The 14,719-nt window shown below is 41.9% G+C and overlaps 1 protein-coding gene across 2 annotated transcripts; it reads right to left on the bottom strand.

The window, feature by feature from the left end:
• Positions 1-782: 782 nt before the first annotated feature.
• Positions 783-9,851, bottom strand: LOC119649609 (trypsin-like). 2 transcript variants are annotated; one of them, XM_038051828.1, is made up of 7 exons: positions 9,632-9,851; positions 9,409-9,531; positions 9,204-9,338; positions 9,027-9,137; positions 1,576-1,716; positions 1,307-1,488; positions 783-914 (listed from the first exon to the last, which is right to left on the bottom strand). In XM_038051828.1, exons 1-7 carry the CDS (start codon positions 9,809-9,811, stop codon positions 824-826), a joined length of 963 nt encoding a protein of 320 aa, XP_037907756.1. In that variant the 5' UTR covers positions 9,812-9,851; the 3' UTR covers positions 783-823. The 2 variants fall into 2 exon arrangements, with proteins under 2 accessions (XP_037907756.1, XP_037907757.1); XM_038051829.1 differs by lacking the exon at positions 783-914 and having other exon boundaries at positions 1,347-1,488; positions 1,566-1,716.
• Positions 9,852-14,719: the final 4,868 nt, after the last annotated feature.

The following is a 14,719-nucleotide window of genomic DNA, read 5'->3' as shown; positions in this document are numbered from 1 at the left end:
GATTTGCTTTTATTTATCGCATTGCGAAATGTCGTTTTTGCTGATCCGTACTGTACCTGGAGCACGCTCCAGCGCGGCTCTGCCTGCCCAAGAGCTTTGATTAACTTCCAGATGTTCACATTCGACACGCAAGGGGAACGTCTAGTTGGCGCTCGCCGGCAAATAGCGTCAACTACTTCGAACGCGATGTACTGATGATCACTTGCCGAGAAGTCTTAAAGGGCCCGCCACCCGCCCACCGATGGTTCCAGATATTCCGACGCAAAAGTGATGCTAAGAATGCGTCCTTCACAAGCCTGGACGCCGAAACGTTGGCGTGGATCCGGTGTTTTAAACTGCGAGTCCGGTTCTCGCCGCCATTTTCAGAATTCGGTTCCCTCTAGAATCTGGCTGAGGGATACCGTATTCAAGGGTCCTAGCATTACAATCACCGCCTTCCAAGGTTGACCCTCCGTGCCCAAAATCGAGTCTATTTTTATCATCCGAGAATCTTCTAACCGTCGGTGACAGTGCGCATAAAGTGGAGCTATCGAGAAGTGGCAGGTTCGATGGGGTAACTCAAAAAAAGACTCCTACACAAGAATCATGTGGGATAATTCGAGACAGATCAAGCAAGAGTTTTTTCCCACAATCGTGGAGCAAACCATTATTAGTAAAACAATCTACATATTTAGAGATTCGTAAATTAAATATATAATTCTAATTGAATATGTTACATATTATTCAGATATAATCACAGTAGACTCCGCAAGATACACCGAGTAAGGATAGTTTCAATCTTCCATATTTTAAAAGCAAGATCATTTATTTATATAATATACGATTAGCACTTGACTAACCTATCCCATAACAAAGTTATTAGAAAAATACTACAAAAATTCAACACCATCTGACTTCTCTTTCCATTCGAAAGGCTGAAAATAAAAGTAAAAAGTTTAAGGATGTTATTTGAAATAATAAAACTTGTTTTTTCTATTCGCTAGTGTAGCATTTTATTTTGCCAATTCCGATATTTCAGGAACCACTTGTTCCCTTCATCAGTGCTAACAAGTCTGCAAACTGTTCCCTTCATAAAGGGGACAAGTGGTTCCCGAAATATCGGAATTTGCAAAATAAAATTTTACGCTAGCGAAAAAAAGTTTTATTATTTCAAATAAATAATCGCTAGAAACACCGCTCAATTACACTCAAATTAAGGATGTTGCTAGTCTTTGAAGGACCAAATTAACATCTTGCCAATTACAGTTCGAGGTAACTTCTAAAAACAATCACCACTTGATCTTCCGTATAATAAGAGAGTCCTTACTTAAGAAGAATATTTTGACCGGCCGCCCTGCTGCCATTCCAGGCTATTGCCCTATCAATCCAGTCGGCATACGTGGCAACATTTGTTGAGAGCTGTGGAACATGTTTTAACCCGCAGCCATATCCCATGGATATTAATCCAGACAGGACATTGTTACAGAGCAGTGGGCCGCCAGAGTCACCCTGCAAAGTATTTTTTAGTGTACTTATTTGAATGCATCAAAATTGTTGCGAAATGCTTAAGTCAGTGTTTTTTTCACCTTCGCTTACCATACATGATCCTTTCCCACCTTCGATTCTTCCAGCGCAAATTTGAGTTTCTGGATAAACGTATTTATAACGACAAAGGCTTATACTGTAAATCTTGACTTCAACTTTGAGTAAAACTGGACTGGCTATTGCAACATTTGACTAATATTCCAAAGTAGAAAGGATTCAGTTAAAAGGAGTTGATAATTATTAAAATACACAACTGAATAATTGAAAAAAAAATTCAAATCAAAAGGAAGGGAAGTGAATTTACTGAGGGCGATATTACAATCTTGATGGGAGAACTGGATGATTTTGGTTGCATCACCCCGTATTTGAATAAAATTACCAACAATGTATTCATAAATGATGAAAATTTACTGTCAAGTTCCTTAGACTTTTTCTTGATATTATACAAGCCACAGTAAAAAGTAGCATAGTAGCAAGGTATTCCACGCTATTCCTCTTATTGGAAAATCTATTTAAGGTCAAAATTAAGCTTTTTGAGTAAATTTTCTGGACCCTGAGACCGACATTAAAAATGTAGTACTTATTTCAGTGTGGTTTACTGAAACTGCCTGGGTAATCCACAACACTCCTAATAGCCTGAGTAATGCACACTTATTTCATATCCAGGGTTCTCTTACGAAATCCTATTTCCCGTTAGTAGCCCCTGCTAATCGAAGAATCGGAGAAAATAATCAGCTCAATTTTTGTGGCACAAAGAGAGTTATGCAAGTCGGTCCTTTAGGCTGGGGGCTTTGCAACAGACTAACAACTCGAAACAATATTAGCAGGCCTGACAAGAGGGAGGTGGAAAAACGGATTGCGGACCCAAAAGTTTCCTCGGGGCCCGGAATTGAAATTTCAATGAATAAAACGATAAAAGGGCGCAGACTCTCTTTCCAAATACTTTCATGTTATAAAATAATCTGGTATATCAGTTTACCCTGAGAGCCATTGAGAATAAGCGAGTATTTAGAATGATGAAGATGACACCGTTTTTTTCGTCAGAAAATTCTGTTTGAGGAGATATGCTTAGCCTCTATTATGATTCTTTTGTTCCCTCTGTCGCCTAAAGTTACCATTGCTGATAATATTCAAATATGTACCCTAGCTCCGAGTACTAGCGTTCCTCAAGCTACCATTATCCCGAACTAGCGTTTTATCTACTATATGTAGATTATATACTTAAGTAGTTATTTTAAGTGGGACATGGATTACAGAGGAAATATTTTATTAGGCTCTAATTTCTTAAGAAAGAGAAAGTTATCTTAATCAAGGCGGCGAAGACTTCAAATCTGAATTCTAATGCTAGTAGCCTTTCACTTGGTTGCTTCCAGACTTGTCAATATTATAGGTCTTAATTCCTATTGTGAACGCCTTGCTTTACGTTTTGCGAAAATGTTACCTATATTCCGAGAGGTCGGCTGAATTCATCTCACAGTTTTTGATAGAACTTTTGATTTGTCAAAATAATACCTTTTGGTGAAATTTTCTTTTCATTTGCATTTAAGAATTCAAATTTAAATTATTTATGTCGAAGACGTGATTTAAACAAGCCGATCATGGACTGGTATATATTGGTTTGGCAATATCCATCGGGTAATAATGTAATGGTTAGAGCTCTAGCTTTTCACACTAAGAAAATCGCAGTCCAAATTTCATTGATGGCAAAGGATTTCTACCATATATCGAATGTCGGATATCAATCGAGTGTTGAATGTGAATGAGTGTCTGAGTCAAATTGGAGTAATAATTCCGGGCAAGCGAAGAACAGATCACATTGGCTCCAAGGGTGTGGTTATGACCACGAAATGTTTGTAGGATTAACACCTTGTCAAGCGACTATAGTTGGCTTAGGTAAACCGATGATATTTTCGCTTGTAGGCACAATCGTGACAAGAGCATGAGATCCGAAAAATACCGGGCCTATCCGTCCTCTGATTCTAAGCCACTCTGCTTTGCAGTTTGGGAAACATAATTTACAACTTTGTGAAGCATATGCTGGCCTCATGAGGGAAGATGGAGAATGCTTGATTCTCCCCCAGCCTGGAGATTTCTCAAAGGTCCGGAAAAAAGATTTTAAAAGGATAAGGTTTGACAATACAGTGAAATCTTCACTTCCTTTTTGTCCCGATTTTCTCCGTACAGTCCTTATTATGCATGAATAGTCCACACTCAAAAATCATATCTTCGCGAATCACGTGGACTAGTTGACTAGTAGGAACTCGTCGCTATCGATGTAACGTATTTTTGTACCGAAACTTCGCAAACCTCCTGGCGAGCATTGTCTTATTGACCCATTTGCATATAATAACGGTTCAGGGTTGCTGACGGCCTAGAAACCTTTGAGATTGGCATTTGCTTGGCAGAAAATATGTGGATTTGGACTCAAACAGCATTACCTTCATGGGTATCTCACTGTTGTGGAACGTCATGTACGAGCAAAAAGATAGCATTAGCGGCGGTGGCATGTTAAGGATGTTGAGTTGCGCAAAAGCGAATATAGAAATTCGCAGTTCAAAAAGGGCAAACACCGAATATCGAACCCAGGCGATATTTAGTATACTTGCAAGTCGATTTCCTAGGCCTGGTGAAAGGGGAGGGAATTCGTCATTGCGGTGATGCCATCAGCATGTAATTCACAACAAACAGCCAATGCAATGGTGATTTGCCAACGGCTTGAGTATTGTCTTCGCTCCATATACGCTAAATCTTTTTTGATCTAGCGATTTAACCATAAATGAGCTTCAGCACTAAACAAAATTCTTCAATAAAAATTCTCATCTTCGGCTAGTTATAAATGAACCCAATGAGCTTAAATGTATTGCAAACGCTGACCATTTGGCTTCAATTCTTGCACGAGTTGTGTTTTATAAGCGGGTATGCCAAAATCCTTACGTAAAATTTTCCACGTAGTCGAAGAACAAAGGCCAACACTTCGCGCTACAACAGCAATATTCTGTTCGGTATGCAAATTTCTTAACATTAACAAGAGGTTTTTAATTGAGAAGAATAAAATTAGTGTAAAAATTATCAATAACTGCACAAATGGCTTGCTCGCTAGGGCGATTATGTTGACCGTAAAATGGACGCAGTGCTCTATGAACTTCGAGAACAGATTTATTTTTTTCAAAGTTAATTTCTATAATTTGGGAGCTTTGTTCTGGCCTTAAACGAATCATGTTGACTTGACAAACCTGACTAACCTATTTTGAAAAGTACAAATTATAGTGCGAGGAAACCGTTGATGAATCTACCGTACTTAAATTGACCCTTGCCTTCTGCCGAGGAAGGGAAAAAAGGTGGATCGACAGTAGACAATGAATTGGCAACAAAAATCGCAAAAACAAAAACATCTGTTTACCACAAATGTCTAAGTATAGCATACCGCGTCAACTACACGCAATGGGGTTGTTGCCCTTTCTCAATTTGTGACTATCTAATGCCGACCCCGCCTTCTTATCAACAAGTCTACTGATACCTTCGTCGTACTCGAAGCAGTTCTCCGTTCATGAGTATGTAGGGTCAGAATACTCGAATAATACGATGATACAGCGCAGAGTGTTGTTCACAATGGCTTGGAGTTTTCTACTAGCAGCTGGTTCCTTTATATGCTCTGTTACCTTACAACAGCACGACACTAGTGCTTCATTTCCAAATTTTGGACAGCAGTTCTAGCAGATCAGGGGGAGCAAAGCTTCCTAGGATAGGCAAACTATTTGGCATGGAGCCTCGATATTCTGCCCGTTCATTCAGATAGGAAGATATTTTCAATCCGACCCAGGTTTGGTTTAGATTTTAAAATGCACTGAGATTTTATCTCGATGCAGCACTTGACATTCTGCTCCATTATATGATACCCTTTCTGGGCAGAGTACTCCGGATTCACTGATAAGTTTGCTTCTGTTAGGAGAAGCAATCCGTATTCACATCATACCTTCAGGAAACCTCCACGGAACCGCGTGGAATTTTCATAAAAAACACTTTTCTGAATAAGAGACCTTGATTGGTGCGTATTATGATGCTCGTAGCCTTAACCTGAGTCATACAGTTAAGATCAAGCAACGCGCGCTTTTGCGTAACCCGTTAACTGCAGCCCTGCACCGGATTCGCCTCTATTACTCACTCAACTATCCTAATTATTAAAGTATATTGCTCCAATAGGTAAAAAGTAGCTCTCCACACTTTTATCATTCCATTTCTCTTATGCCCAGAATGTGCAGCCGATATCACTGGAATTCACGTTCAAGTTGGAGAATTGGCGCAATCTGTAGTCTCTGTGTTCAGCATTCCCGCAACAGCTTATTTTCGAAATTAATGAATGAGTAGTTTGTAGTTCTCTAGCGGGGGAATCATCACTAGCTTTGCAGATGACATAGAAGGTACTATTGTGGTAAGATACATTGAGAAAATGGATATTTTCGAAAACGTTGACCCATCAATCGCGTAGCATGTAATTGAAGAAGCTGTTATGATCAAGTGAACAGAGGAAGTCTCCATTAAGGACTAGAAAGAGACCGAGAGATGACAATGCCAGTGGGAAGCGAGAATACCGCTTAATATACATATATAGATAGTCTAAGACTTTATTACTTATTAGCTTAACTCTATGTAAAGCCGCTAGTTGGAGCATTGCTCGATAGAATAAAAGTCGGAGTTATACAGCCAGTAAGTGGCCACGCCTACGATGGATCTAGAGGAAAATATTGGACGAAAAAGCACGTGCAGATGAACGGATGGTTTCCATAAATATCTTGCAGGCACTAGCCAGTATCTTTATGTTGTAGCATCTGTAATCTGTCCGTAAAAGGGTAGTATAGGTCCCAGGGCGAAACGTGGATTGCTACCCACGATGGAGCATAACACCTGGGAAACGCCTGCTGAACCAACACCAACAGCTCTACTATCAAACCCTATCTCCACCTGCAGACGGAGAAGGATGAAGCCAAGTCTCCCGCGACTAAAAACGGGACAAATTGTACCAACTTGTCCTCCAGGTTGGGAGTTGGGTAGGGCTGACAACCCAACACGGAAAACCCAAGTTACGTAGCCACAGAAGGAGCCTCGGACAGGATGGAATTTAAAACGACGAACCCGGCAATGACACCGGAGTAATGATTTTCGCATTTTCTCATGGAACGTGCACTCCCTGTATAGACCGAATGTTGCAGAGCAGTTATCCGATACCCTATCCCAATATAAGGCTGATGTCACAGCGTTGCAAGAGATGCGCTGGGCAGGGACCGGTTTCCAGGATAACAGCCACTACACCATTAATTATAGTGGATTTCCAATAAACTATGTGCTCGGAATAGCTTGCTCAATCACCCAAAAAATGAAACCTGCTTTTATCGGCTTTGAAAATATAAGCGAAATGGTTGTTGGAAGAACCTGGTTTGCGCGGAAAGCGGTCCACAAACATATGCGGGCCTCTCTAGGCGGGACCACTTTCAACCAAATTGACCACGTGCTGATTGAATGCCGCCACCTCTCAGCCATGATGAATGTCAGAACATATAGGGGGCCAATGTAGATACGGATCACTATTTTGTTGGCATAGTGCTCCGGGTTCGAATTGTAACACCACCTACAATCACCTCTGATAAGCAGGTGAAAGTGAATACTGAAGCCATTCACAACACAGCCCTCTGTAACACCCATAAGGGGGAACTTGATGCCAACAAATGATCTTCACAACTACGAACCAAGAACGTTATCATTGGTACGGCCACAAACATACTTGGCCCCAGCCCCAAGAAAAGTGAGAACGACTGGTTTGACGATGAACGTAAGAATGCCGCATACCAAGAAATGTTGCATCCTCAAAGAACGCGGGCACCTGCAGAGACCTACCACGAACCCCGTCGAGCAGAGAAACGACTTCACAGACGGGAAAAGGAAGCCTAGGAGAACCAATAGGTCTGTAATCTCGAAAAGTACAGGGAGCAACTGCACCAGGCGCGAAAGTATTACCAACAAGTCAGTAGGCTGAAGCCTTACTCATCTCGATGCTCATCCTGCCGAGACAAAGGGGGTAATCTGATTTCCGACAGAACAGGCATATTGGAGTGATAGGTTGAGTATTTTGACGAACTGCTCAACAAACAAAATATCAGCGCGTTGAAGGTCCCGCCAACTGAAGACGACGGACAACTACTGCCACCATGAAGCAAAGAAAAAACAGTCCGCGCAATCAACCTGCTTAAAAATCATATGCCACCATATGGAATTACAGCCAAATTGGATATATATGGAGGCGGCGAAGTACTCAAGTGGTTCACCAACCTATGCTCAAGGTGTCGGACAGCGTATCAATACCTGACGACTGGCAACGAGGAATCACCTGTCCCATACCTAAAACGGGGGATATCACGCAGTGCAGCAATTATAGAGGTATCACGAGTACCATCTATAAGATATTCTCCACTATCTTGCTATGCCGGATAGCCCTTCACTCCCAAAACATTATTGGCCCATACCAAAGAGGCTTCAGTCCAGGCAAACCAGCAACAGAATTAATTTTCTCTCAACGGCACGCGATAGAAAAACTGTTTTAATATGGCCATCAGTTGCACCATCTTTTCATCGACTTTGAGGCCGCCTATGATAGCATAGCCAGGGTAAAACTATACACGGCCATGAAAGAATCCGGTATCCCAACGAAATTATTAAAACTGACTAGGCTGATCCTGACCGAAAAGTTAATGAGGGCCATATCTACGGTAGGAAAAGAAGACGTGGTAGACCCTGTCTCAGGTATAGCGATGACATAGGTCAGCACGACAGACAACTTTTAGCGATATCGAATTGGTGGACCTCGGCGCAAAAGTGGGGTGCCTGGAGTTCCTTATTAAGGCAGACGTAGACCGGATACCGGATGTTGCCGTTGATAATGATGATGATCTGTAATCTGCAAACCCCGTACACTTTTCACGGAATTGGCGCGGTATGGATGTTTTGCGGAATTGTAATCACAAAATGGACTTTAGGCGTAAATAACCACACCAAATGTTTTAAAGCAGATCAGGCGGGATAATGAGAAAGTTAGCCATGACCTGATTCGCAGCAGACACGGAAGATATCGAACATATTCCTTTCATTTTGGGCGTAGAAACTAATCTTTTTGCCCAATATGCAGTATTGTTACGTGGAATATGTTGCTTTCAAGTTCCTGTGGCCTGTATCGAATAGCGTGGAAGTAGCGACTGTGGCCGAGGACGAGAGTACCAGAAGATATTGTTGAGCCCATGTTTAATTCGAAAGTATCATTGGAAGTTATGGTTAAAGCGATGAAAGAAAAGTTTACGCGTATTCGCGGATATGAACATTTCAAAGAAACTTGCAATCAGATTGTGATGAATGCGCGAAACAAAGTTCGATATAAAAGCAACAAATTCTTAGTATTCTTATACAAATGATGCAGCAAAGTTCCAAACATTAAAACCAAAGGGAAAGGAATTACTAACGTTAGTTGTTCTGCCCCATCCGTAATAATAGCACCTAGTTCCATCCGGAGGTGTTTCCAAAGCTATGCGAACGGGCGCTACTGTGAATGTCTCGCGGATTGGCTTCCTTAGCTTTTGAGCAAAACAGAAAAATTATGGCAATCTAATATCTTCGGCGATATTGAAAATGAAGCTTACTCTAATAACTGCAATGTCGTTTTGTTCAACTTCGTAGTTAAATTCTGGGTGAATAATGCAGGCATATATCTGAAGTCGTTGTATCACATCCGGATTAGTTAAATTTTGATGTGTGGTCCCGGCGAGTAATTCATACTAGAAAAACGAAATCAAGAAACAAAACGAATTAGAAAACTTTCCGATACAAAATTTATTATGTACTTACATCTGCAATATTTGCTAGGGTCTTTTCCATTGTATATAAACAGTGAGCCACGGTCAGAACATGTTGGGGTTCAATAATGCTGGCGCCACAATAGTGACCAATAGTCCTTACTCTGATAGTGACCTTTAATTAAAATGACATATTACCAAACTAAAACACCTTACAATCGTTAGATTAATGCTGACTTATCTCCGATCTCTTTTTCAATTGACAATGAGCTTACCATGGCTGGGTATTCACCAAGGCTCACAAATTCTCCTCCACTTATCAGGAAACTGACAGATTTTTCGGATCCCAACTCGATACATAAAGACGTAAAAATGAACAATCCAACAAACAGTCCCAGAAATTGTGGACAAACGATATCTATTTCCAAACCAACTAAAATTTTGAAAACTGACATTTTGAGAAGAATTTTTGACCGCCAGGAGCCTACATTACGAATCGATTGACTACTGAAATCAAAAGTTTCACTTGGATGTGGATGGTCAGTAGTGTGACCATAACCAGGAAATCGATTTCAAAAAATCTCAAAAATAACATGAGAGGAGGAGGAGGGAAACCCATTAGTTTGCAGAACCTCCTGCCCTTCTTCGCAAGAAGTAGAATCCGAAAGAAATGAGCAATATGGACCTATCTGTCAGCGCTTGTCAGCATCTCCCTGACAATGTTATCCGGAGAAAGCTTCCCAATATCTGTATAGAGTTACTGCCGAAATGAGTTCCGTCATTGGAGGTGTAATCGGCTTCATACATCATTCCATTGCAGAACACACAGCCAGAGATTTGCGCCTCCGCGCCCGCTGGAGTAACTGGGTAAGGAAATGATCAATTTCACCATGCTCTCAGTTCAATCATGAACTTAAATTTCTGATGAACAGCGTAGTCCGTCCGACCCGTTTTGCCAAAGAGTCACCACTCATCCAGTATATGTTGCTGTTCTTCACGTGCCCCCATATCTCTTAAGTCCCTTTTGTTTCGCTTGTAGGTAGTTTAACACTTCTTTTTAAGACAAGCAATGGGAATTACTCCCGCCTCTGCTATAATTTCCTCGAAGAATCTCACTTTCGAGTCAACAGTCAATCCATCTATTGGTTAAGTCCGGGACACTTTTTGAATGCAGATGATTTCTTTGCCATTTCCAGCGCAAGCCTTACCCTTCACATCAATGTGGGAAGTTTGCTTCGCGTCTGTTCAATAGTGAACCCGAGAATAAGCTCCGCAACATTATCTACATATCGGACCAGATCCGGTTCTTTCGGCGTTTTGAGTTTTAGCAAACTATTGTAGGAAGCGTTCAAGAAGTTCCGCCATAATTTCCGCCTTCCTTTGGCTCTCTAGCATCACGTAGAGAAAACCCCAATGGAGTCATAACATTAATTTCAAACATTCACCACAGGTATATCAGCGATTGAACAGTTTCGTGGTTGGGGGACCATATAACTCGAGTATATTGCCGACAAAAGAATTCAGAAAGATGACCCCAAAATGGATATCTATGAACTTTTAAAAAGAACGAAGGATGAAGCTAGACATTCTGGAAGCTCGGCTGAAGATGTCGACATAATAAAGGTTAAAACGAAGCTTGCTACCAAGCGTCACCTCGAGATGTGAGACTTAATCGATGTTAAAAGTTGACCATGAAGGTCGCAAATAGGTATTGAAGAGATGGTTTTCGACGACGAACATAACATTTGCTCCTATTCAGTGTTAACATACTCTTAGAGCACCACTGAGGTAGAGTGTCGAGTTAGATTCAAAACAACTTTATTCAGTAAGGGAATCAACGTTAGAGAATAGTTTTAGATCGTAATCATAAACATATGTAGTAGCCATCGTCAGAATATAGTATGAAACAAAGTGATTGATGAAGAAAGAAGATAAGAATGGGCCAAGAATGGAACATTGGGGCACCCCGTAAGAGATTAAAGGTATCTCTGACATTAAGTTTTATGGAAAGCGCTACTCGTCGAGATTGACTTCTATGGATTTCAGCTTGTTGAACACCATCCACGACTTCCATAATAACCGCCGTATGGATTTCCCTACTCTAAAACCGAACGGTTATAAGTACCCGGGCAGCACGTATCCCTTTGGTAAGTCTACTCCTGATGAGCTTTTCTAACACTTTCCCGGCTGTATGAAACATATAATAATAATAATCGTTGGCACAACAATCCATATTAGATCAGGGCCTTGAAGTGTGTTAGAGCACTTCATTCAAGACCGTAACGGTACACTACAGAACACTGTAGGAGGCAATGTGGTCAGCATTACGCTCGTCCGAGATTATTACCCTGATTTGACTCAGGTACTCATTCACAGCTGAGTCGACTGGTATCCGACGTCAAATCACGATACAAATCCCACTGCCGCCAGCGAGATTTTAACCGCGACCTTCCGTACGACAGCCTTCTGCTCTAACCACTCAGCTATCCGGACACATGAAACATATAGGGTGGTCGTAAAGGAAACCCTGAAAGCTGTTGTTCTTAGAATCATTACTGAACTTACGACAGTGTCAGCCACAGTATCACTACACCTCGAAAAGTCCCCAAGCGCAGGAATTATGTTTCATGAGCTTCGACGAATCTGCCGACGTTGACCTTTGCGACGTTCTAGTTGCAGGAAGAGCGCCGAGTTGGTGCACCCAGAGAGATACCATTAACCATTTCAAATCAGATACATTGATGGAAGCTTGCCGAAAAGTGTCCCATAGCTGGCCACTCGTCCACCGACGGGATAAGTGAATGCAACTCAAACGTTTCGTCGGGTATACAGTACTTCTATACTACTTCAACCATAAACCCCCTTCCCACCGTTACTTCCTGGATCCATTTCCATTTAACATTAATCAAGGTAAGACGTCAGCGTCAGCGCCGAAACTAATGAACCAACAACATCGAATCGCACTGGTCAAACGAGAACAATAAAGAGAGGAGACCTCCAACTTTGAGACAGTTGATAATTTCTCCTATCTAAAGTCAGAAATCACAACCGATAACAGCTATGACGGTGAAATCGACGCACGATTCTTGGTAGTCAGCAAAGCCTATCTCAGCTCGAAAAGCTGTTTCGCTCGGAACAAGATTATGATCTTTCCAATCCTCATCTGTTCCTCGAAAACCTAGGTTCTTAGGAAGAAAAATTCTAACTCTTGACCGCATTCGAGAGAAGAATCCTACGAAGAATTTTTGGCCTACATGAGGATGGACGATTCTATAAGGATGGGATCTGTAAGCGATACCACCGCCGTCTGGTTGTGAATGAAATCCGGCTCACTAAGTTGCGGTGAGGGGGTTACCTAATCCGTGTGTGTCTCGCAAAAGGTCCGTGAAGATGGATGGATGACCAGATTATTAATGGTGGCATAGTCTGTACTGTGCCCAGCAAGGAAGAAGCAGTGCTTGCCAACGACGAGAGAATTAATACAGTGCTAGCAAAAGTAGTCAGGGTTGAAAATTGCCTGATGGAGATGGGTAACACACTCTACGAATTCTGCTTCGAATCCTTAAAGACATCTGTGAAAAGATGGCGAATACAAGACAGTTACCAACTCCTACGATGACCCCATTGCGGCAGGTGCCTATTGTTACCAAAAGGATGGGACGATCAATCACATCCAAAGTGGACAGTTGTGGAGGCGTAAAAAGGAGCAAGGAAAGAGTGGAGGATACTGGTGTACAGGTTCCAACACTAAAGAAAAGCTGAGGGTGTAAAGAGCCAGTTACGGAGGGAGTGCAACGTTTGAATCTCAAATCGGCGCCTCAAATGGAATCCCAAAAAGTGGGAGCAAATGTTTGAATAACTGCCCGTCCGGAATGCAATTGTTAACGAAAGCAGCGGTGACTTCTTTTATACTAAGATTCTGCGGAAAGTCAAGGGGGATCCGACGCTAAGTGACCTGGGAGAAAATGTCACACGGATCAGAAGAACGCAGGAGGGAAAACTACTCCGGGAGCTTCGGAAGACGGGGGACGAAAGTACACTCAACTACCAGAACTTGGTTGCTAGATCCTTAGGTGAGGAAGTTACAGTGAGGCAAATAACCCACAACATAACAGTGGACTGCAGATAGCTTGACGAAATGACGACGAAGGAGGACATATGGAGAGAACTGGTGAGGCGATTTCAAATTCCAGACGGTAATGTAGATGCAATAAAGAACTTGCGCAAAGCATACAGTGGCACGCAAGCAGCAACGATCACCTTGCCAGCTGTTTGGGCAAATAAGTTGCTGAAAACTGAAAAGCTCAAGATGGGTTGCCTGTAGAATGCGGGAGAAAATATTTCCAGCTATGTGTTGCCTGGAGTACGGTCCAATGGCCATATTTCCGATCGGCGCAAAAAGGGCACCTGGCACGAAATTATGAGAAAGACCCAGAATGCGTGTTATGTTAAGATACAGGTGTTGATGATAAAGGTCACATCGTAAGACCGCTATCTAGAGGGAACCAAAAGCAAAAAGTAAATGAGATTTATTCAGATACACATTATCTTTTTAGCCAGTCAGTCGAAAAGTTCGATGTAGACGTGACGTTTATTAGCTAACCATACAGAGGAAAAGATAACGCCCTATGAGCCGCAGATAAAAGTTATACCTAATACCCGTTCGAAAGTGCTTAAATTAACGGTATTCATATCTATATTTGCTACGCTCCGCCAAGTGCAAGCTCTTCCTTGGTGAACATTATTCTTGCTAATATCGAAAGTACCTATATCTTTCGTAAAGGGAAGATAGGTTCAGTGGCAGATATTACCTTTCTAAGCAGTACGTTGATGAGGGACATTACCTGGCGAGTAACTGAACATTACACCCATAGCGACCATCAAGTTATACAGGAGGAGAATGAAGCTTCCGAGAGACATAAAGTCCGGTCCCAGCAGTGGAGTTCAAAGATGTTTGACACGAAAGTGCTTGAAACAGGGCAGTAGACTCAGCGAAAAGGGCAAATGCTGGTGCTGCTACCAGAGAATGATAAACCAAGTAGAGAGCCATCGTCATATCGTTCCATTTGTTTGCTGAACAGTATAGGAAAGTTGCTGGAGCACATTATCTGCAACAGGCTGCTGTAGGCAATCTGGCAGAGGAAGCAATTGCAGGTATAAGGTGGCAGGGCGGTATTAAAAAATACAGTCCGATCATCACCCCCGATGTGGGGAATGCTTTCAATTCAGTGCAATGGCATATAATAAAATCCTGAAGCCAGCTGAATATGCCCATGTATATTCAGCTAATCATCAGAAATTATTTCCTCTATGATACCGACATAGGCCCAGTTGGATATTTGATAACCGGCGGAGTGCCTAAA

Source organism: Hermetia illucens, chromosome 2 (assembly GCF_905115235.1).
Source record: "Hermetia illucens chromosome 2, iHerIll2.2.curated.20191125, whole genome shotgun sequence".
Taxonomy (NCBI): domain Eukaryota; kingdom Metazoa; phylum Arthropoda; class Insecta; order Diptera; family Stratiomyidae; genus Hermetia; species Hermetia illucens.
The sequence above is the reverse complement of the archived record's forward strand: the minus strand, read 5'-3'. Positions and strand labels throughout refer to the sequence as shown.